General features: G+C 39.1%; 1 protein-coding gene across 1 annotated transcript in view; it reads right to left on the minus strand.

The window, feature by feature from the left end:
* The window catches only part of KPNA1 (karyopherin subunit alpha 1), a 76,316-nt gene that overhangs the window by 12,416 nt on the left and 38,737 nt on the right, over nucleotides 1-25,163 (minus strand). The window contains exons 3-10 of the mRNA XM_008266841.5: nucleotides 21,816-21,923; nucleotides 17,135-17,234; nucleotides 15,181-15,275; nucleotides 4,964-5,095; nucleotides 3,925-4,013; nucleotides 3,435-3,534; nucleotides 2,092-2,255; nucleotides 650-728 (exon numbers count right to left, since the gene is read on the minus strand). Coding sequence (XP_008265063.1) covers nucleotides 650-728; nucleotides 2,092-2,255; nucleotides 3,435-3,534; nucleotides 3,925-4,013; nucleotides 4,964-5,095; nucleotides 15,181-15,275; nucleotides 17,135-17,234; nucleotides 21,816-21,923 — 867 coding nt within the window. The remainder of the gene's footprint in view (nucleotides 1-649; nucleotides 729-2,091; nucleotides 2,256-3,434; nucleotides 3,535-3,924; nucleotides 4,014-4,963; nucleotides 5,096-15,180; nucleotides 15,276-17,134; nucleotides 17,235-21,815; nucleotides 21,924-25,163) is intronic.

Below are 25,163 nucleotides of genomic sequence, written 5' to 3' on the forward strand. Positions count from 1 at the left end.
ACAAAAGGAGGAAGCTATCAGAAAAGATATTAAGATGATAGAGGGGCCAGCACCGCGGCGCAGTAGGTTAATCCTCCTCCCATGTCACCAGCATCCCGGTTCTAGTCCTGGCTGTTCCTTTTCGAATCCAGCTCTCTGCTGTGGCCTGAGAATACAGTAGAGGATGGCCCAAGAGCTTGGGCCCCTGCACTCACATGGGAGACTAGGAAGAAACACCTGGCTCCTGGCTTTGGATTGGGGCAGCTCCAACCTTTGCAGCCATTTGGGGAGTGAATCAGTGAAGGGAAGACCTTTCTCTTTGTCTCTCCCTCTCACTGTAACTCTACCTCTCAAATAAATGAAAAAACAAACAAACAAACAAAAAAAACCTTAACTCAGAAAAAAGATCTTTTCTAGAACTTTTGATGCTTACAAGAACCATTCCAAGAATAGAGTGAGACAAATCTGCCTGACCCAAAGAAAAGTCATTATCATAGGGGGACTCAAAAGTGCTACAATAGGTCAAGAGATAGTGAAGGTTATAAGAGTACATGCCCAAGATAACATTTTAAACAAATATTGGCCTAATTAAATAGAATTAAATATTATAAAGAAATAACAGAGCTCAACATATTGTTTTGACAAAAAACAAACTGCCACTTATTCATACCTGTGTCTGAATATCATCTCCTGTGACAATGTTTCCCACAGCCCGCAAAGCAGGAGAAACCACTTTATAATCATTATGCCTGTAATCATAAAAAGAAACATTACAGCCAACAGTTCTAACCATGGTCTCTTTTCCTTAGGACCAAAATACAAAAGAAATAATGTGTGATAGGATTTAAGGGCAGAAAGGTACTATCAAGATGATGGAATTTATTTTTGGAGAAAAACTTGCAAATCTTTCCTAATAATCTTTCCCAGATCAAGTGGATTTCAAATTTACCCTCACTTTCTTTAACACAGGTCTCATGTCCTTATTACCTGGTTTTTTGTGATAATGGAGAGCAACAGTGATTATTCGCACAATTTTAAGTTATATAAATTGTCTAGTCTTCACAGACTAGACACTTAAACTACCTTGAAAAATCAAGGTAGAATTCATACTTCAATACTGAACTTTTTCTACTAAAGCTACTATGTCTTCACTGGTCAAAAAACCATCCATATGAAGCTTTTGTTATACATTTGAAGAAAGAAATTAAGTCCTAATGTCAAGCTAAATAATGCCCTTTAACTTTCCTTCAAGGTCCTATTTGCTCTCTCCTCTAACGAGATTGATTACCTTCTCAAAAGTGTAGCAGTTCCTTCTTACTTAATATCTGATAACTAAAAAATAAATGGTTTAAAGCATGTATGAACCTAATGACTAAAGAATACAATAACTTTCCAGATTTTAAATGCTATACTACTGAGTCCTGAACCATCATGTTGCTTCTAATCCACAACAGCACAATGTTACTAATCTGCACCCAGCCTATGGTCAACTATAAACCCAAAGTCTTGTATTTTGTGCATTAAATTTATGTAACCCAATCCACATGCCACATGTGAGACAATGTCCCCTGGCATCTGCTTTGCACTTCAATTAAATTTTATGCTCCTTATAATTGTAGATTTCCTTCATTAAATTATTTTATTTTTTCTTCTATTGGACTACCTGAAAATCTGAAACAGTCTCAAATCATTTACATTACTAGCAAATCTTCCATTACATCATCAAAGGCACCCCAAAGAGAATAAAATAAGATTAAATGTCTGACACTAATCTAAATGCTAAAGAAGACAGAATAGGAATGACAATTTTTAGTGGCAATATGCCTTTTGATACCGAGTGGTTGGTCTGAAGTTATCCAGTATGAGCTGAAACTATACAGATCAGTGTTCCAAATGTTTCCACTGAAGGACTGCTAGAGCAGAAACCTGAGAGATTCTTTAAAACCAAAATACCAAAACAATCTGATATGGACATAAACAAGTAACAAAAGAACACTAGCCTAAAAGCACTATTTATCAGTATAATATACAACTAATATTTAATTATTAGCAAATAGAAAACTAGTAGCATGGGAGAAGGGGCAAGCAGGCATTTTCTGAATGATATCTTACATCAGTAGCTCCACAAGTCTCCTACACACTCCTGCATCAATGACTGCTTGAATTTTATCATTGGGTCCATCTGATAGATATGAAAGGGCCCAGCAGGCATCAGCCAGTACATCAGTGTCACTGACAAACAGTAACCAGGAAAGCACATTCAGACAGGGGGAAACCTGTGAAAGGAAGATAGAATGATTATGAAATTTAACAGGATAAAAGACAAAGGAGATGAAACACTCCAGAAGGCAGTAAGTCATACACTAGGTGATTTACACTTCTGGAAATGGAGCAGCAAGTGACTAAGTGGCATTTCCATCCTTAGGAATGCTGCCAGTGGTTTGCAGCTTTTTTAAAGTTTTTAAGCTTTTTATTCAGTGGGAGAAATGCATAGGAGAGTGCAGGCCCCATCTAAGAGAGGGAAATTTGGATTCATACTATGTACCAGGAACCAGCCATGTGGAGGAGCATGCAGGCCAGGAAATGTAGAGCAGCCAGGGCCCACAATGGCAAAAAGTCCCCCCACCCCCTGAAAAAAAGGCTGGGCCCACCGTGTCCCAAGCCTTTAATCCACGTCCAAAGGCAAGTCTGATTGGCTGGTGGTCACACATGTGTGGCCAGGTAGGGGCATGAGGTCACACAGGGGCATGGTGAAGGCGTGGTCTTCCAGTTAACAAACCTGATCGATTTTATCCTATATACCTGCCTACATCATTACCCTCTCAGAAACTCCATTCTCTTAATCCTAAGGGATGTTGAAGGGCACAGAATCATATCTTCTATAGCTGCTTCTTGCTTATGAGGGGCGTAGTACAGGCCCAGCCTGTCCGGGTCTGGAAGTCTCCACCTTCTTATCTAACAAATTTTGCAGCTTATTATGATGAGGCAGTCAAAGCTCAAGAAAAGTAATTTCAGAAGCAAATTCTTACAATGAGGTTCTTCCTCAAAATGCACTATTTGTAAGCTGAAGAGGTAAAGGAACTAGGAAACTTGGTATTTTAGATACCAAGTTTGTTACAAAGAAAAAAATGCTAGGGGGTTTTAAGATGAATTCAGAGATTTTTAAAACAGAGAAAAAATAATTCCAAATAAAAACAAATAAATACAAAGAGCCCGCCTTTTCTAGAAACTGAAAAAACTTTTTATTATTTTAAATTTTACCAAAATAATCTTTCGATAAACATTAATACTGGATGAGGCTGGTGCTGTGGCGTAGTGGGTACAGCCACTGTCTGCAGTGCTAGCATCTCATATGGGCACCGGTTTAAGTCCTGGCTGCACTTTCGAACACTAATATTGGTTGCCATATTATTCAATTGCATTTTTTCTGCCTAATTTCCCACGCAAATCCTCACCTTTGCAAATTCTGGTGGTGGACTCTTCCCTCTACAGAGATTAGACAATGCCCATACTGCATTCCGGGTCATGGTCAGGCGGTTTTGCTTTGAAAATAACCTAAAAGCAAGATATATATATATATATGTAGATACAGATAGATATAGATATATATATATACATATATAATATATATGATACTAAATTATGTAATAGACATTAATTCTCTGATGGCATAAAATATAAACACTATTTAATGTTACTGATAAACAGATATCCTCAAATAGTTTTCCTGTGGAATAACTTATTTAATTATAATGTAACTAATTCAGAATTTTGGCACTGGAATAAAACAGGTGTTTGAACAAATGATCTGAACAAGTTAACGAGAAAACATCTGGAAAGAAAATTAACAGGAAGCCCAAAATGATTTCCAAAGAGATACTACTTTCTGAGGAATTCCATATCTTTATTTTTCAAAAGAAAGAAAAGCAAAAAGAAAGAACTTACTGCAAAAGAGGAGGAAGGATATTGCAGTCCAAGACATAATCCCTGCACATAGTACTATCTCCAGCAATGTTGCCTAGAGCCCAGACTGCCTGTGAAAGAATTATTAATTAAGGACAGTTACATAGTTTAATTCCTTCATAAGTCTTTCAAAAAATATTCCAGCATATCACAATAACATCTGTTAAAGTTATAGAGTCGTTAACCAACATTTTATACATGGATTATTAATATTCCCCAATTCATTCATCAAGGAACCAAATGAAACAGTTGTGGAACTGAGATAAGATGATCAATAATATTCTAAATTTCACAATAAACAGAGGGGTAAAGAACCATTTTTTACAATCTTCATCTTAGGGATGAATCCCCTTGCCTAAGCAGCCATTCCATATAACCCTCGACTGTTAGAAGTCAGAAATTCAAATGGCTTACTCAGCTCATTAAGCATGTAAACACGGAAGAGCAATCAAATCCAGATAACTTTATTAAACTTTTATGGGTAACGGATGTAATTATTTTTATCATAATGATGGTTCCATTTGTATTATCAAACTGTGCACTATAAATATATGCAATTCACTCTATGTCAAGGATACCTTAATAAAGCTGTAAAAAAAATGCCCATTTAGCTGTAATTTATCCCCATTAACTTCATAAAGTTGGCAATAACCAGAAATAATTCACGTTTTCTATGACTTCCTGTACACAATGGCAAAAATCTTCCACTTCAATCAACACTAACACTAGAGATTCCTGCAAGAAAAAGTTCTATTAATAACTGCTTACGTGGTCTAAAAAAGCATTATCTATAGGATTAAGGAATTCAGGGATGGATTGGAAAAATGATTTTATATGCCTAGGAGAAACTGTGTGCAGAGTCACAAAGAAATTTTCTATTTTTGGTTAAGTTAGATTTCTAAAAAAGTCCCTGTGACTAACCAAGGATTTAATGTGGCCAAGTGGTGAAACCTGGGCCCTGAGTATGACTGAAGGGAAAATTTTTATTCTTTCATCTGCTTATCTTTGTTTCACTTCTTACCTGTTCCTGGACATCTTCAAACTCTGAGCTTAGCAACTCTATGAAGATAGGCACAGCTCCTGCCTGAATCACAATCCGGGTCTGAAGAGAATTTCCTGAAGCAATATTTGTCAGTACCCAAGCAGATTCAAACTATAAAGATAAAAATAATTTGTATTACCTTATTATAACTTAATGGCTTGATTACTTGAAATAAAAAAGCCTGCTATACACAGAACCTATCAGTTAAATTCTGTCTGAATTTTAAAAGAAGAATCCTCAGAAGAAATAGCTTCACCTAGAGAAATGATCAGGGTGGCTAGAATTTCAGATCAAGGTAGAGTTGACATGAGACCATAAAAAAAAGTAAGGGGGAGCCAGGGCTGTGGGTAAAGCCACCGCCTCAGTGCTGGCATCCCATATGGGCACCAGTTTGAGTCCCGGCTGCTCCACTGTTCCGATCCAGCTCTCTGCTATGGCCTGAGAAAGCAGTGGAAGATGGCCCAAGTGCTAGGGTCCCTGCACCTGTGTGGGAGACCCGGAAGAAGCTCCTGGCTTTGGATTGGCCCAGCTCCAACCATTGCAGCCAAAGGGGAGTGAACCAGCACATGGAAGCCCTTTCTCTCTCTCTCTGCCTCTGCTTCTCTGTAACTCTCTGCCTTTTAAATAAATAAATAAATCGTAAAAAAAAAGGGGGGGGGAATGCTTCATATGCTGATACAGAATTATCTTCAAAGGTATAAATGGGGAGAAAAAAATCAAAACAGTGTATATCATCATACTGTAACATCTTACGGGTTAAGAAGAAGTCATGCATTAATTTATTGCATAGATTATGTAGGAGCCACAAGAAGCTGTAAGTACTTGATACCCACATGGTATGTGTGACAGAGGAGTAACGATGGGAAAAACAGTTTTCACTGAAAAGCCTCCTGTGACTTTTGGCCTTGCATTATGCATATTATCTAATAAAAAATAATTTCTAAAAGACAGGCAAAGTGAAATGGGGACAGAATATTAGTCTAAACCAGATAAAATAAAGTCACAGTGAAAGGGCAAAAGATATTTAAATGTTAGGTAGGTCAAAAAGAGTTAACAGGTATACAATTAAAAGAAAAGAGCATGAACACCTAAGAGTTTCCAGTAATTGTGAAGGCTATAAACCAAGCACAGAGGTTAAGACTTTTTGAGGCCGGCGCCACGGCTCACTAGGCTAATCCTCCGCCTTGCGGCGCCGGCACACCGGGTTCTAGTTCTGGTCGGGACGCCAGATTCTGTCCCGGTTGCCCCTCTTCCAGGTCAGCTCTCTGCTGTGGCCTGGGAGTGCAGTGGAGGATGGCCCAAATACTTGGGCCCTGCACCCCATGGGAGACCAGGATAAGTACCTGGCTCCTGCCTTGGGATCATTCTTAATAGGGAGATAAAAATGGGAGTAAATGAATAAAACTTAATATAGCATTACAGCACTAGTAAATACAAGATATAAAGAAAATTATGGGGACCGGCACTGTGGCAGAATAGGTTAATCCTCTGCCTGTGGCGTCAGCATCTGTATGGGCGCTGGTTCGTGTCCTGGCTGCTCCTCTTCAAATCTAGCTCTCTGCTATGGCCTGGGGAAGCAGCAGAAGATGGCCCAAGCGCTTGGGCCACTGCATCCACATGGGAGACCCAGAGGAAAGCTCCTGGCTCCTGGCTTTGGATCGGCCCAGCCCCAGCCGTTGCTGCTATTTGGGGAGTGAACTAACGGATGGAAGACCTTTCTCTCTGTCTCTCCTTCTCACTGTCTGTATCTCCAACTCTCAAATAAATAAATAAATAGATAAAATCCTCAAAAAAAAAAAAATTATGGACAACAAAAAATACAGTGTATTACTAATTTATGTATGTCTAACAGTAAGTTGACTGGTTAGCCTAACACTGAGAAATGGGATTTCTAGATTGCTTCTTGCACTTATTCAGTCTTCTATTTATCTTTTAATGAAGCACACACACACAAACAACAAAATTCAGCAGTACGTCTTATGAACAAGAGATCAATAACATGTCATCCATCCAAAGGTGTGTCTGAGACTCTTCCAAGTTTTCAGATCAACTAAAAGGCAGAGAAACTAATTCATCATCAATCATTTGGGGTGAAAGAAGATGGGAAGAAAAAAATGGGCTGATAATCTGATTAGCACAGTCCCAAGGCTTGATGAATGGATAGCAAATTCATAGAAGACACCTAAAAAAAAGGTTGTCCAGAAAAACCTGTAACAGTGATATACAAAGTGACTTGGATCCTGAATATTACATCAGTAGGAGGCCCAGATTAGGAACAACACAGTTAAAATATACAAGAGTATTTCAAAAAATTTGTGGAAAATGGAATTAAAAGACAAATTTTTGTTAAAAAAATTTTAAGTCCATTCAGTATTTCACTAATAGTTTATTTCCATGAACATTCTGAAGTATCATTGTATTGTCTATTTGATTTTTGGTTATAACTAAAGTTCAGAAGTCCTATACATTAAATCCTGAATACTAAGAAATTAAACTCTTTATACATTCATCTTTATAATTACATTAGTAATAAAAACAATGCTCAAACCCTTTTAAATGTGTCTGCCTTATAACTTTACTTCTGTATAGTATGTACACTTTCAAAGCACTACTCACATACTGTCAGATGATGTTCACAATAATCCAGAGAAGACATTTTATATGTGAGGAAACTTTCAGAAAAAGATTCAACACTTTGACTAATGTTTCAGCACTGTAATATAGCCTAAGCAAAGGACTAATTCATGGCCTCCTAATCTAGTATATTACTATGAAACAAATCCATAGTTTCCTCTCTGAAACATACCCATAACACTGGCATAGGAATATCTCAGCTGCTTATACTATGGGTACCTAGGGCAAAGAAATTTCAGGAAATGGTACTGATTATTTATATTATTTAAAAAAGACAGCTCACCTAAAACTGGAGTTTATTTTGCTAATAAAAAAATTAACCAAACCAGAAACATGGAATATAGCAGCCGGCTATGTGGCGTAATGGGTTAACGCTGCCAGTTCCCTGCTAATATGCCTGGGAAACCAGCAGATGATGGCCCAAATCCCTGGTCCCCTGCACCCATGTGGGAGACCCAGATGATGCTCCTGGCTCCTGGCTTAAGCCTGGCCCAGCCTTGGCCATTCTGGCCAGCAGGGGAGTGAACCAGTGGATAGAAGATTTTCTCTTTGCCTCTCCTGCTCTGTAACTCTTTCAAATAAATAAGTAAAATCTTTTTTTAAAAAAAAAGAAAAAGAAACACATAATGCAAGTATAAAATCAAGCTGTCCTATCAAAAGTAGGCTCAAAGCTCAATCACCAGTCATTAAATACTGCAGAAATCAAAGCAAAGAAAGCAAAATTTTGAGGAAAAGCAAGGAAAGGTGTTTGGCGTAGCAGTTAAGATGTTTACAACCCATTTGAGTGCCTGAGTTCAATACTTGGCTTTGCTTCTGATTCATCTTGATGCCAAGACCCTGGGAGGCAGTGGTGATAGCTTAAGTAACTGGGTTCTTTATACCTACAAGGGAAACTTGGACTGAATTTCTGATTCCTCGCATCAGCTCCTGGCCTGGGACTGTTGCAGGTATTTGGGGAGAGAACCTGCAGATGAGTATGTATACTCTCTCTTGTTCTCTTCCTTCTTCTCTTTCAAACAAACAAGCAAACTAACAGTGAAGAAAAGCGATCTGGAAAGAATAAGATCAACATACATGCCAATCTGTATCAAAGAGTAAAAGAACCTCAATGAGCTTTTAATGCAAAAGAAATGGTAGTAAATGAAGGGACACATTAAAGAGTTATCAGTGAATAAAAAATGAGTCAAAATACTAACTGGTGCCATATTTCAAAAGCTCTCCAAAGTTTAGCACCAAAGGTGTCAGAGAAAATGAGAGCGGGAATTCCAGAACCTGTTCAACTGAATAGAGAAGCAAAACAAAACAGAGTGACAATGATTAGGAAAACAAAAAACAACAGTCTGAACACAGATGACAAAGAATTAAAAATTAGAACATTTAGCAAAAGAATAATGTCCTACAATTATGGTTATTATTATTATTTTTTAATTTGGGAAGTCAGAGATAGAGAGAGGGAAGACATAGCAGAGAGAGATCTTCCATCCACTGATTCACTCCTCAGATGGCCACAACAGTCAGGGCTGGGGAACGTAGAAGCCAGGGCCAGGAGCTTCTTCTGCATCTCCTACATGGGTGGAAGGGGTCCAAACACTTGATCTCCCACTGCTTTTCCCAGGCCACCAGCAGAGAGCTAGATCAGAAATGGAGCAGCCAGGATAAGAACCAGCACCTATATGGGATGCCAACGTAGCAGGCAGCAGCTTTACTCACTATGCCACAATGTCAGCTATGGTTATTATTTAGAAGTCTAATGATAATGATAAAGTCTGATGATAACTTTTGAGTGCAAAGAAGACAAAGAAAGGAAATCAGAAAGTAGTTCTGCTAATTATTCAGGACAGAAGTAGATGAATAACTATAACCAGCGGGCTACTGAAAAAAAAATAACCATACTTATGCATTTATAAGGCATTAAAAATAAACCTTTGTGGTGCAGGTTATACTGCCACTTGCAATGCCAGAATCCTTACCAGAGTGCCAGCTACTCTGCTTTTGATTCAGTTTCCTGCTAATATACCTGGGAAGACTGCAGAGATAGTCCAAGAACCTGGGTCCCTGCCACCCATGTAGGAGAACAGGATGGAGTTCTTGGCTCCTGGCTTCAACCTGGCCCAGCCTTCCTGGCTGTCATAGCCACTGGGGAGTGAACCAGATGGAAGATATCTCTCTCTCTCTCTCTCTCTCTTTCTCTCTCCTTCCTCCCCACCGCTACTCTGTCACTCCACCTTTCAAATAAATAAAATCTAAAAAAAAAATCATATATATACACAGGGTGTTTATTACCTTGATATTTTCACTTTGTAAAAATTCATCAAGCTAGCCGGCGCCGCGGCTCACTAGGCTAATCCTCCGCTTTGCGGCGCCGGCACACTGGGTTCTAGTCCCAGTCGGGGCGCCGGATTCTGTCTAGGTTGCCCCTCTTCCAGGCCAGCTCTCTGCTGTGGCCAGGGAGTGCAGTGGAGGATGGCCCAAGTGCTTGGGCCCTGCACCCCATGGGAGACCAGGAGAAGCACCTGGCTCCTGCCATTGGATCAGCGCAGTGCGCCGGTTGCAGTGCGCCGGCCGCGGCGGCCATTGGAGGGTGAACCAACGGCAAAGGAAGACCTTTCTCTCTGTCTCTCTCTCTCTCACTGTCCACTCTGCCTGTCAAAAAAATAAAATAAATAAAATTAAAAAATAAAAAAAAAAATTCATCAAGCTATATTGTGAAATTTTCTTTACCTATACATACATGTGTCTGTGATACTTAGGTACGCACATGAGAAAGGGGATGAGGTGAGAGAGAATTCTCCCCTTAAGTACAGACTCCTGCTGATATAGGATGAAGCAACCATCAAATGCATCAAATGTGTTTAACATTTAAGTATATTTAAAATCTGGATGCACTTTCTGAACTATGTAATTTCCTTTTTATCACAAACTGTATTTTAGGTTTTATTTCACCAAGACTTATAGCCTTTTGTTTATTTTTGTAATTTTTTAATGTTTCAGCCTTGGGCACTGGATTAGGCTTTAATGTGAAATACAGTTGTGAAACAGGAAAACACACAATTAATGGAAAACACAAATGCATGAAGTTATGATACAAATAGCCAGAAAGACCAATTTTAACTAAGTAACCATGTGACCCAAGAGAAAATTAGTAACCTGAAAAAAGGAAAAGAATCTAAGAAATGGTGTTACCCAAAGTAACAAATGGAGGCCAAAGTAACTAAAATCTTCACTTCCCTTTGTTTTAAACAGCTATATTCTTAGTATTCCAAGAATGACATCATGTAAGGAAACAACCTATCAAGCAACTGTAAGCTTATGCATTCTAACTCCACCACTATTAATTTACACTGTCTAGAATTGGCTGCTACTGAATTCTGTACGGCTAAGATTTGTTGTTTTTTTCTCTTCTCTTTCTCAGTCTCTACCTTCTGGTGCTCAGTTCCTTCAATAAGGAAAGTGAGAATTCAAAGCTGAAGTACTTCTGACCTCCTATCAAGTTTCCCACTCCAGGTTGAGGTACGCCTGGTTCCCTTTCTCCACTTGGATCAGGACTCTGTTGCTGACCACCTTGCCGGTTCCACTCTGGTTCCTAGCAAATGCCAGGCTCACCTGGAGAGCAAGTGAAAAGAAAGGCTCACATCAGAAAAATAAACCCAGATATCAAACTCTGCAGAGAACAGTGCCTGAGTCATCTGAGCAACCTTCCCCGAAAGGCAGAGATCAATGAAGATGGGAAAAGACACAGCAGGATGAAGGCTTACTGCAGTTTATCACATTAAGCTTTTACAGGGGACAAGAAAGGTAGAAGAGGGGAAACTAAGTCAATTCAACTGTACAACTTTTACAGATGTGCCTATCTAAAGTTTGGAAAAAGAAGCAATTAGCCTATTTCTAGATATTTTTATATGCTTCTTTAAAGTTAGGGAATGTACCATCGTGGTACTGCAAAAGACAGTACAAAAATGCTGGGTCTGGACTCAAAAACCAAAGAAATTAGGTCCATGTAATATATCACAGAGCAGATCACTCTCATGCCAAGGGCAAGTATGTTTGAGACCTAGACGCCATTTAGCTTCAGAATGCTCTTAGCTAAAGACATTGTTTGAATCCCAAATCCTAGATTCTACCCATGCTCCTCTCCAGTCAGGCAAGCAAGTACCTGGGTAGCAATGCCCAAAGCAGATATTTTTATCTCCCAGGTTTGAGGTATCTCATTGATTCTGGAAGCCAGAAAGGGTAAAAAATCCTCCACTTGATTTACAGTTCTTCATTTATGGAAGAAGAAATTGTTTGTCTACTGCATTTATTAGTGAGCTGAGTCATCAAAATCTCCTCTTGGCAAAAAAGATTCTTTCTGGAAAAGAAACGGCAACAGCCCTATTCCAAAGGCACACTATTCATATTTCTACTATGCAAGTGGGATCATCAGGAACACCAGTGTTCTGCAGGAAGACAGAGGCTCCTCCTGCTACTGAAGTGGTCAAGGTTGCCCATTAGTCACAGTGGAGAAAGAATACCAATGCTGTGCTTACAAGTGCATAGAAGAAAAGCTGGATATGACAACACTTAGATAATAAATAGGTTGGTTATTTCTCAGTCTAAGAACTAAGGTGGTCACTTCCAGAGGAATCATTTTTCAATCTCTTAGCCTTGTATTAATTTGAATAAGGATGGAATCTGAGAGTTGAGACAGAAGCAAATTAGAGATTTCAGACAATTTTTGATGTGTTATGATGTTAAGTTCCAAGATACATTAAGATCTAAGTTCCAGAATCAGAGTACTGAGTCAAAGCACGATTTGCATGTGTCAGCCAGGAGAGGGCACTGTCTGAGAATACAGTGTCTTCATCAGCGTACAGGAGCAGAATATAGAAATGGGAAAAAACAGTTTTTTGCCTTTTTAAAATTTTAGGTCTGGAAGGTTATATCATCTTTGTTTAATGCATGACTTGGACCTCTGCAACCACCTATTAAAAACTTCTAGATTCAGAAGTAATTTAGTAACTCTCAACTACTCTCATTCTCAGAGATGGAATACTTTTTTTCAGAATGAGCTAAATGACAAACTTGCCTACTTCCCTGTTCCTTCAAAGTATTTCAAATGATAAACTGCAAGAAAGCACCTCATTGGGTCCCCTTGGATCTCTTGGCAAGTTGCTTATAGGGACTCAGGCTCTGTTCTCTGCAGTGTTGGTTGTCTGGATTTCCTTTTTTCAGAAAAAAAAAAAGTCTCTCTTTCCTTGCTCTCAGGGTGAAGGTGATTATTTTTCAGGTTTCTGGTGATCCTGGCCTTAGATGGGGACCAGAATTACAATCCAGGAGGCAGCTAGCAAAACAGAATCTTAATTCAAATGAACATGAGATTGGTAAATGTCAATCTGGAGAAGGAAGACTGATGGGACATCAAAGTACTCTACCTTTTCTGGATTTCTTGCTTTTCCTCTGGAAGGAATTCATCACCGCAACAAAGATGTACAAGAAGGAAAAAGATGGGGTAGGAGAGGAAAGGAGGGAAAGTACCAAGACAAAGCATCAGTCTTATGGTAACCACAATGGTCTGGTCAGAAAGGAACCTGGGAATTATGGGATATCATTTATAAAAAGGTCCCAACTCCTATGTGATAGCAGCTTAAGAAAAGACAAAAGCACCCAAAGGGGGAGAAGGAGTGGTAAGGTAGGAGTGGAATTATCTTTAAAATCAACTTGTTATTGACAAATGTTTACTTGACAAAATTAAACTCATTTTATGGTCTACTTAATTTTTATAGTTGCAATCACTCTAAAGGACCTGAGCCCTTCAGATTAGATATTAAACGTGACAACTTAAGGATCACAGGTATTTGTTAATACTACAGATACTGATTCAGCTGGTTACTACTCCAAGGAAGTCAAATTATTGAAAAAATCTACTAAGAGTCCAACTTTATGCAGCGGAAAAAATAGCATTTTAATATTTCTAAATAATTGCCAGGATGAGTCTGTTGACACTTGGTTCCTTTTACTCTAAAAATTATCCAATACTGGGGCTGGCATTGTGGTGTAGCAGGTAAAGCTGCCATCTACAACACCAGCATCCCATGTGGTCACTGGTTCGAGACCCAGCTGCTCCACTTTAGATCTGGCTCCTTGCTAACATACCTGGGAAAGTGGTGGAGGATGGCCCAAGTGCTTGGGCCCCTGCACCCACTTGGCAGACCTGGAAGAAACTCTGGGCTCCAGGATTCGGTTTGACCAAGCCCTGGCTGTTGCAGCCATTTGGTGAGTGAACCAGTGGTTGAATGATCTCTGTCTGCTTCTCCCTCTCCCTTTCTCTCTAACGCTGCCTTTCAAATAATAAAACAAATCTCTTTAAAAAATTATCCAATCTAGGCCGGCGCCGCGGCTCACCAGGCTAATCCTCCGCCTTGCGGCGCCGGCACACCGGGTTCTAGTCCCGGTCAGGGTGCCGGATTCTGTCCCGGTTGCCCCTCTTCCAGGCCAGCTCTCTGATGTGGCCAGGGAGTGCAGTGGAGGATGGCCCAAGTGCTTGGGCCCTGCACCCCATGGGAGACCAGGAGAAGCACCTGGCTCCTGCCATCGGATCAGCGTGGTGCGCTGGGCGCTGCGCGCTGGCCACAGCAGCCATTGGAGGGTGAACCAACTGCAAGGGAAGACCTTCCTCTCTGTCCACTCTGCCTGTCCAAAAAAAAAAAAAAATATATTATCCAATCTAGATGTCAAAGAATTTCTTCTTGGAATCCAATATATAGTACAATAGTAAAAGATTAAATTGGGGCCAGTGTTACGGCATAGTGGGTAAAGCTGCTGCCTGTAGCATTGGCATCCCATATGGACATCAGTTCGAGTCCCAGCTGCTCCACTTCAGATCCAGCTCCCTGCTAATGATCTGGGAAAGCAGTGGGACATGGCCCAAGTGCTTAGGCCCTTGCCACCCATGTGGGAGACCCAGAAGCAGCTCCTGACTCCTGGCTTCAGCTTAGCTCAACTTTAGCTGTTGTGGTCATTTGGAGAGTGAACCAGCAAATGGAAGACCCCTTCCTCTGTCTCTCTGTAACTCTGCCCTTCAAGTAAATAAATAAATCTTAAAAAAAAAAAAAAAGACTAACATAACAGAAAGCACAGACCACTGACAAAGCTATGTCCTTGTTAAGTCTTCTGGAGTAGGGGCAGGATTAATTAGGACCAGGTTTGGGAATTAATGACTCTGATCTGGCCCATGTTATATGACCCTGAGAAAGTTAACTGTTTAAAACTTCCTTACACCAAATTTTATGTAGCCTACACCTAGGTTTCTATCCATAATGGTTCCTCTAATGCAAACATTCCCCTATCAGAAAAACATTATCTACAATTACCATAAACATTTTAAATGATTAAAAATGACACAAATTCTGAAGAGGCCTATGTGTTAACAGAGCTATAAAGGTAGCTTGTAATATGTTGCAAGAAATACCATTATAAACAAATATGACCTTTCATATAGATTAAAATAAGTAACAAATTTTCATACAAAATAAAAATTTTCAAAGTCAATTATGTTATGAGGCAAAAATAAAAATGGTTCGCACCTGCAACGTACAATTCTCTTTTCGTTTGAGGAACTCCACAAACCTGGCCACTACTCCAGGCGTGCTGATAACTTCATCGATAGGAGGGTTAGGTTCTGTTTCCCCATAAAAGGAAAGAAGAAAAACAACCCTTTGATTTCAATGTAGACTTTTTATAGTTCAAAATTACTTCATAATACTCCTCCTCATCCATTTACTATCTCTTTCATATTGGAAATCTACTCCCAAAAAATGTAAAATTGAGTTATTTCATTTTGAGATAAAAATACTCTGGAAGTTTCACAAGGAGGTCAAGACTTAACATAGGAATGAAAGATGGCATGTTTTTAAAAATTAAAACTAATGCCTCCATTATTTGAGAAAGCTTAGAAAGCAGGGGGAAATAACATCCAGACAACAACTGTCAGTATTTTGGTAACTTCCTTCTAGCCCTTTTCTGAACAGGACAGGGTTTCAATCTGTTTTTCTTTAATATAAATTATCTTGAGAAACTACATTACAAGAGTCTCAATGTGCTAAGAGAATTTACTTTAGCACCTGTAGTGGTTAAAAGTAGGAATCAGCAAGAATGCACTCAGACTGACGTACCAGATTAATTTCATTTTCATTTATGAGAATACAGTATCTTAAAAATGGAGTCATTCAATAAGAAGTTATTAGGTGAGTAGACAGGAAATGTCACAATCATATTAATAATTTCAGAACAGATCTGACAAAGTGAGGAAATGCATGTAGTAACATCAGAAAAATTGCAGTACTATCTAGGAAATTCTGAGCCAAGCCCAAGGCTTTAACTCAAAAAGGGGACTAATAAATGGCTCAGCACTAATTTAGAGTGTGTTGTAATGACATGCCCTTTAATCCATTTCAACATTTTTTTCAACCATTAGATAAATTAGACAAATTTAGTAATCACAATAAACTAGCTAATATGCTGAGTTACAGAAATAACATAACAATACATCAAAACTGGAATAAAATGAGTAAAATTGATCAATTGAATTTTTTAAGGCACTTTAAAAAAGTCCACATGACTTCACAGACAAAATCTTACAACAGTTCATAAAGAAAAGCACTAATGAGTTTAGTCTGCTAAAAACTGAATGAGCTATTAACTGTACTATGACTACAAAAATAACTGTGCTCTCTTGGACTATTATTGGAATGGATGAGAAGCAATCTCCCTATTCCCACCCTCTAAGAACACATCGAAGAATCCTAAGGATGCTAACAAATATGTTCAGAAAAATAATAGGACAGTGAAAGGTCTCAAAAAGCCACATTATGAAAAAAAACCATTAGGCTCAGGACAAGACTTTTACAGGGGTGGGGAAGATACACATTCCCTTCAAATACTTATTAAGCTATCATACAAAAAACAAATTTTTTAAACATGGCAGTAGGCTTTTATTTCAGCTAACTTCAAGATATACATTAATGACTAAATCAACTATAAATTGCTACTGAGAGATTTAGGTATTTACTAAGAACATTTTAATGTGGTTCCGAATTCTTTTTACTGGCCCAAGGTAACAAATATACTATATTCTAAGGTAGTACCAAAGAAAGTATTATCTTGCCCACCAATAAATACATTCTTAACTTTCAATGGTAAATTGCTAACATTATAATTTTTTTTCTTTAAAAACAGAGTAGAATTTCTCAATTTGAATTACCATGAGATGTTGACCACTAGTCATTAAAGGATTTTTTTGTAGGCTTTTTTAAGATAACTCAACAATGACAGTAATGCTGCTTTCTGATGCTGATAGAGTCTGAAAATAAATGGATTATGAAATTGGGCATGATTCATAAGTATACCTATTTGTGTCTTTTTATTCTTTTACTGATAAATGTACACCAAAATAAATTATCTATGGCATAAAAATAGATTATGGAAAAGGAATATTTTGTAGAAAGATGAAGAAACATATTCAGCATATTCAGTTCTCACCTTTTGAAAGCAGTTTTCTGAATTTCTGTGTTGCAGAAAGCTGTTGCTCTGGGCTATTTGAAAATATCATTTCAATCATGTCAGAAGTAATAACACCACCCTGAGATCACAAACAAAAAGCAAACATATTAAAACATTAACCTTAATTCAAAGGAAAATAAAAATAGCAAATTATGCCCAAGCTGTGAATTTAATCATAATTCGCCAGATGTTACACAACGATAAGACATTCTTTACATGTACAAATGTGTAAGATGATTAATAATGAAATTAGGTCCAATTCTTTGTCTATGATCATAAAGTTCACAAGAGGAAGTCATGCTAACAGTGAATACCAAAACAAGGGGCTTATGATTCTTTCTGTCCTCGATCATCACCTAGCCAGTTGTTCCTTGTTACCCAAACTAAATGTTAAGTTCTAAAAGAAGGCTTTAAGAAAAGGCTCACTTTTTAAAAAGGCTCAACCCTATCTGGTAAGCGCCCTATTTTAATCCTGAAATGTTTTTCTTGGTTAGCTCTCTACTGCTTGGGTTCCCCCATATACTGGAATCCCCTTTAAACTCGAAGGCCCTATCCTAGTTATCTTCCCACTCAATCACTATCAGCTAGAATTCAGATAGTCAACACAGTTAGACAGCAGTCTTGTAAAACTCACAGATTTTAGCCAATGCTAAATTCAACAGCTGATTCTTGAAACTTTAAAAATTCCTATTTTCCTGCTTTACTAAAACATTTCAATATCCCACCATTCTCTTGTTTCAATAGAACTTTTTAATTTCCCACTACCACCTAACTCTAGTATTCCAGTATTAGCACTTTATTTCTTCTCAGGATCATGTGTCATAATGAAACAAAGTTCTTATTTTATGAAGGGTAACAGTCAATAAAATTAACTGTGAAGTGGCCTTCAGGATATAGCCATCCCATAATGGAGTTCCAGTTTGAGTTCTAGCTACTCAACTTCTGATCCAACTTCCTGCTAATGCATCCTGGGAGGTATTACTTGGGTCCTGCCACCCATGTGGGTGATCAGGATGGAGTTTTGTTGTTTTTTTTTTTTTTTTTAACTTATTTATTTGAAAGTCAGAATTAGAGAGAGAGGTAGAGAAAGAATCTTCCATCTGCCGGTTCACCCCTCTGACGGCAATGGCCCTAATGGCTGTGCTGGGCCAGGCAAAAACTAGGAGCCAGGAGCTTCATCTGGATCTCCTAGGTGGGTGGCTGGGGCCCAAACACTTGGGTCATCCTCTGCTAAATTCCCAGGCCATTAGCAGGTAGCTGGATCAGAAGTGGAACATCCACCACACCTGCCCATATGGGATACAGGCATTACAGGCAGTATATTACCCACTATGCTGCAACGCTGGCCTCAGGCTGGAGTTCTTGACTCCTAGCTTCTGCTTGGCCCACCCCTGGCTGTTGCAGCCATTTGGAGAGTGAACCAGAAGATGGGAGGTGTCTGTAACTCTGCCTTTCAAATAAATAAATCCATTAAAAAATGAGGGGGTGGGAGTGGGGGGGGTGAACTGTGAATACTGCTGCACTGAGCTGTATATGCTGGATGTTTGGCAATCAGTATCTAACATTTAAAAGTTCCCATGGGGAATATGAAGCATTCTACTCAAGAATCAGGAAAGTAACTTCTTTCAAAGTTGTAAGAGTCACTTCTGAAATAAACAAAGGTGCTTTTATGATTTTACTGTGAATGTCTGCACACTCACACATATGTACATGCACACACATGCAAATAATGATAAATATAACAAATAATTTTTCTTCCCTTTAATATCCACTTAGAATATAGCATAAGCCATACTGACTTTATATCACAGGACTTAAATATTGTTGCCAACTTTACATCATGGTATTTAAGTATTGTTAAATCATGATATTTAAGTTACAATATATCAGGAGAAGAAAGAACCACTAAAGGATTTTGCAGTCTCTTCTGTGAAAGGGTTAGTACATTTTAATGCATACATGAAACCTGTTTCATTGCAGGTGGATAAATAACTTTGTTATTGTTTTATCTGAAATGAAGTGTGGTATATGGTATGCAGAGATACCAAACTGACAAGGAATAGACTGTGATGGTTAATTTATTGGTCAACCTGACTAGATTATGGTTCAGAGATATAACTGGGTAAATACCAGTACAGATGTTACTGTGAATGTATTTTAAATGTAATGAACAGATTCTTATAATGTACATTGGCTTTATCTAATCAGTTGAAAGCTGTAACAGCAAAGACTAAGAATCTATTAAAAAAAAAAAAAAAAAAAGAAAGAAAAGAAAAAAGGATCCAGCCTCAAGATTACGTCTTCAACTCACCTTAACTTAGAGCCCACTAGCTTGTTATACAAAAAAAAATTTTTTTTTTTGGACAGGCAGAGTGGACAGTGAGAGAGAGAGACAGAGAGAAAGGTCTTCCTTTGCCACTGGTTCACCCTCCAATGGCCACCGCGGCCGGCGTACCGCGCTGATCCAAAAGGCAGGAGCCAGGTGCTTCTCCTGGTCTCCCATGGGGTGCAGGGCCCAAGTACTTGGGCCATCCTCCACTGCACTCCCTGGCCATAGCAGAGAGCTGGCCTGGAAGAGGGGCAACCGGGACAGAATCCGGCGCCCCGACCGGGACTAGAACCCGGTGTGCCGGCACCGCAAGGTGGAGGATTAGCCTAGTGAGCCGCGGCGCCGGCCTTGTTATACAAATTTCAAACTTACCGGCCTGCAATCACAAGTCACATCTTTAAAATAAGTCTCTTCCCTAATACAATCCATAAAATACTTTACATTTTTTAATAAAAATTGGAAAGATGAATTTTCTGAATAATTTACTACAAAATAATTGTGTTGGTCATAATGCTTCTATCAATTCTAAGGGAATTATATTCCCCTCTCAACTCCAAAATCACTCTGGTTCACATTAATCAGAGATCTAGGAAACGAAATAAAGGAAAAACTATAAAATACATATATATATCTTATATATGTATATATATATATATCTTATATATGTATATAATACACCACAATTTGCAAATAAAAAGATAGGAGGGGACATTTATTTTTCCTCAAAACACAAACATTCTAAAAAAACATTAAGAATCAAGTAACAGTGAACAGTGGTTGCCACTGGAGGAAAATACTGAGTAACTGGAAAAATAAAAGTTTCCCTTTTTTTCTTTACATAACTTCAAAAAGGTCACAAAATAGTTTACAAAGAATAGTCCAACAGTTCTGATACAGAATCAGTATTTCTAATCATATACATTGTCAATTTTGTAACTGAAATGAATAACAAATTATGATTCATTTAAAGTATCACCTGTTATTAAACTTCCAAGGAATAATTTTATAATTATCTTTAAGTTTTGAGGATATAATTTTATTAAACTATATTTTAAGTTTTGAGGGGATAATTTTATTAAATTACTTTTTAATTTTAATTTTTATTTTTACTTTTATTTAATGAATATAAATTTCCAAAGTACAGAATATGGATTACAATGGCCTCCCCCCCATAACGTCCCTCCAACCCGCAACCCTCCCCTTATCCACTCCCTCTCCCCTTCCATTCATATCAAGATTCATTTTCGATTCTCTTTATATATCAGTTTAGCATACATTAAGTAAAGATTTCAACAGTTTGCTCCCACACAGAAACATAAAGTGAAAAATACTGTTTGAGTACTAGTTATAGCATTAAATCTCAATGTACAGCACACTAAGGACAAAGATCCTACATGAGGAGTAAGTGCACAGTGACTCCTGTTGTTGACTTAACAAATTGACACTCTTGTTTATGGCCTCAGTAATCATCCTAGGCTCTTGTCATGTGCTGCCAAGGCTATGGAAGCCCCCTGAGTTCACTGACTCTGATCATATTTAGACAAGGCCATGGTCAAAGTGGAAGTTCTCTCCTCCCTTCAGAGAAAGGTACCTCCTTCTTTGATGACCCATTCTTTCCACTGGGATCTCACTCGTGGAGATCTTTCATTTAGGTTTTTTTTTTTTCCCCCAGAGTGTCTTGGCTTTCCATGCCTGAAATACTCTCATGGGCATTTCAGCCGGATCTGCATGCCTTAAGGGCTGATTATGAGGCCAGAGTGCTGTTAGGACATTTGCCATTCTATGGGTCTGCTGTGTCTCTCACTTCCCATGTTGGATCATTCTCTCCCTTTTTGATTCTATCAGCTAGTATTTGCAGACACTATTCTTATTTATGTGATCCCTTTGGTTCTTAGTCCTATCATTACGATCAATTGTGAACAGAAATTGATCACTGAGACTAGTGAGATGGCATTGGTGCATGCCACCTCGATGGGACTGAATTTGAATCCCCTGGTATGTTTCTAACTCCACCGTTTGAGGCAAGTCAGCTTGAGCATGTCCCGAACTGCACATCTCTTACTTTTTAATTTTTAAATTGATACATAATTGTTATCCTTTTTAAGTTTTAGAGATGAATTAATCTTTATAGTTCAGTTCATTTCGCTTGGTTGCACAATAACCAAAATATAGTATTTAATGAAAATGAGATTAATTATGTGGCTTCTCCTTAAAGATGAAATGCCAAGCACTTTTTGTAGCCATATAACCTTTTTCAAACTCAAAGAGACCTATATTTCACATCTTCTTGACAAAAATCACTGGCAAGACTGGTCTGATTATCTTACTTACCGGGGCCATCTCCATGTTATTAATCTGGGCCTCATGAAAGCCTCCATCTGACATAACTTCTTCTTCTGTTTCTTCTTCTGCTGTAGCAACATTTCTTCTCTTGAATAACTGAAAAATAAAAGACTTTTAGCAATGTGACTCTAAAACAAGGACTTCAACCTCCAAACTCTAGGCACCCTATATTAAAGAGAATGGAGTTGGAAATCTTTGAGAATCATTTTAAAAATGCTAACGCTTGTGCTGCCTTCAGCATTCCTGATTGGAAATTATTTCAGATTTCACTCTAGTCTTATTATCTAATACAACTAACCCTCACAATATGCTATAACCATGATGAAGAAAAACTTATTAGGGAAGGTCTGACACTGCAAGACATAATAAAGGTAAGGTTGGAAAAAGGAGCCAGGACATGCCTGGCCACTCCCCCTCATCCCTTTATGTGAAGTAAGCAACAAAATAGTCTTAACAATGCATCAGGGAAAATGAAGATAAAAACATCAGAATGACGTAATACTTGTAACCATCACAGAAAGAGGATTGAGGCTGCTGACCTTCAGCAGCCCAGCAACCAGTGACAACAACTGATGACTACTTGAGCACTATCGTTAAAGCATGCATTAATTGTGTAAGCAAAGGGGAATAGTTCTTGCCAATCAGCCTGGCAAGATAACTTCCAGCCAAGTGCCTAATGTTAGGTGGTACACATATCTATCCATCAAGCCAGGATAGACTAACAGTAACTTGTCCTGTCATTCTGAGTAACTCTAAAGCAGACAAAATAGATACAGTGTGTTTTAAGATGCTGTATTACAGGCTATACAGGGCTGTTGACTCTCAAGAAAAGAAAAAAAAGATTTGTTCCATAATTGCTTCAAGTTACCACCTAAACAGGAGCTTGCTTGCCTTTTCTTTTTTTTTAAAGATTTTTATTTATTTATTTGAGAAGCAGAGTTACAGAGAAAGAGAGGGAGAAACAGAGCAAGGTCTTCTATCCACTGGTTCACTTCCTAGATGGCTGTAATGGTCAGAACCAGGCTGATCTGATGCCAGGAACCAAGAGCTTCTTCTGGGTCTCCCATGTGGGTGTGGGGACTCATGCACTTGGACCATCTTCCGATGCTTTCCCAGGCCAAAAGCAGGGAGCTGGATTGGAAGTGGGGCAGCCAGGACTAAAACCAGCACCCATATGTGATGCTGTTACCGCAGGCGGACGCTTAGCCCACTACACCACCATGCCAGGCCCTAAACAGGAGCTTTACAAATTGAAGTGCAGCTAATGCGTTAAGCAAACAGAGCTCAGAGGCTATCTGATTTAAGTAGAGTTCAGAATTGAGACTAAGACATCTGGAATTCACAAGACAGGGTAGTGAAGAGGGAAGACCAACAAAGAGAGCACTCCACAGATTTAGAGCAGATTCCCTTTAGGTCACTCAGTCTTGGACCTAATAAGCACATAATCACATTCTTCAAGACAGAAGCAGAAGGAATAGTACCCGGCTCATGCTATGAAGGCAGCATTATCCTGACACCAAAATACCTTACCAAAGACCTTTTATCACTACAACATGTCCAGCTACAAAGAAAAAACTACAAAGCATACACACATACTAAGAAAAAACACAGTTTGAAGAAACAAAGCAGGCATCAGATAAGTAAATCTGGATATGCAGGGATACTGGAATTCTGAGATAGACAATTTTAAACTATGGTTAATATGCTAAGGGCTCTAAATGAATGCAAAACCAGACATACAGTGTAAAGACAGTAATGGAGATTCTACGAAACAACCAAAAAGAAATGTGAAAGACCAAAATCATTATTATAGAAATGTAGAATGACTTTAAAAGGCTTATTGGTAGACTAGTTGTGGCTTAGGAAACAATCTGAGATTGAGAACATCTCATCAGAAACCTCCAAAACTAAAAGGCAAAAAGAGAAAAGAAAAAAAAAAACGAAAAAGCTTAGAGAATATCTGAAAGGTATAATAAATATGTAATGCAAATACCAAAAGGTGAAGGGTAAATGCAACAGAAGCATTGGAAATAACAACTAATAATTTTCCTCAAATTAATGTGAGACATCAAACCACAGATCCAGGAAGCCCAAAGAACACCAAAGGTTCGGCACTGCGGTGCAGTGGGTTAAACCGATGTCTGCCAGCATTCCATATGGGAACCAGTTTCCGTCCTTAGCTGCTCCACTTCCAATCCAGCAGAAAAGGAGAGTGACTTCTAATTGTGGGGAGCAATCGGACTAGACTAAGTTACTCGAATTAAGACTTATTCTATGCATCTGCTCTCCCCCAATATGGCGTTGGGAGAGAAGTAAACAGCTTCCGCACAGCTGCCTCCAGTTCAACTAATAAACTGTAGGACTTGCTCCTGATTGGAGGAGAGCAGCGTACTCGGCGTGTGGGCAGCCGAGTTGGGATTGGCGGAGGAGGACTATAAAGGAGGAGAGAGACGGCATGCACCAGGAACATCTATGGGGAACATCTAAGGGAACCCGTGCAGCCCCCGAGAAAGCCGGCCGGCGGTGTGCCGCTCCCCTGCGGAAGTGGGGAATGCGGCCAGGGGGAACTGCCCTTCCACGGAGGTGGAAGGGATAGCAGCCAACCCGGGAAGAACCAGCAGCAAACCCGGGGAGGGCCGAGCAGACGAGAGAACAGCGCAGGGTCCTGTGTTGCTCCTCCACGAAGAGGGGGAGCGACATAATGGTGCCGTGACTCGGATATGAAGCCTAGGCAGGGCTTAGTGTCGTTCCTCCACGAAGAGGGGGAGTGACACTAATGAGCAAAGAGTTATTTGTTGAGGTGATCAGAATGTTCTAAAATTTAGGGCCAGCATTGTAGCACTGCAGGATAAGCCATTTGTGATACTGGCACCACATAGAGAAGTGCCAGTTAGAGTCCCAGCTGCTCTGCTGCAGATCCAGTTCCTTGCTAATGTGCTTGGGAAAGCAGCAGAGGATGTGCCTGAACCTCTGCTACCCATGTGGGAGACCTGAACGGAGTTCTTGGCTCCTGGTTTTGGCTTGGTTCAGCCCTGGCCATTGCTGTCATTTGGCAAGTGAACCAGCACATAGATCGTTCTCTCTCTTTCTCTAACAGCCTTTCAAATAAATACATTAATTTTTTCATAAAAAAGTTCTAAAATTGGCTGAGGTGATATCTGTATAACTGAATAAAATCCATTGAACTATACACTTTAAATGGGTGAATTGTACAGCATCTGAATTATATCAGAGTGAGGCTGTTTTGAAAAAATAGACAATTTAAAGTAAAAGTAATATCAGATGATGGTTTTAATAATACATCTTGTGGGCCGATGCCGCGGCTCAATAGGCTAA

This window comes from Oryctolagus cuniculus, chromosome 4, assembly GCF_051225735.1.
Source record: "Oryctolagus cuniculus isolate XC-2025 breed Fujian yellow rabbit chromosome 4, ASM5122573v1, whole genome shotgun sequence".
Classification (NCBI taxonomy): Eukaryota; Metazoa; Chordata; class Mammalia; order Lagomorpha; family Leporidae; genus Oryctolagus; species Oryctolagus cuniculus.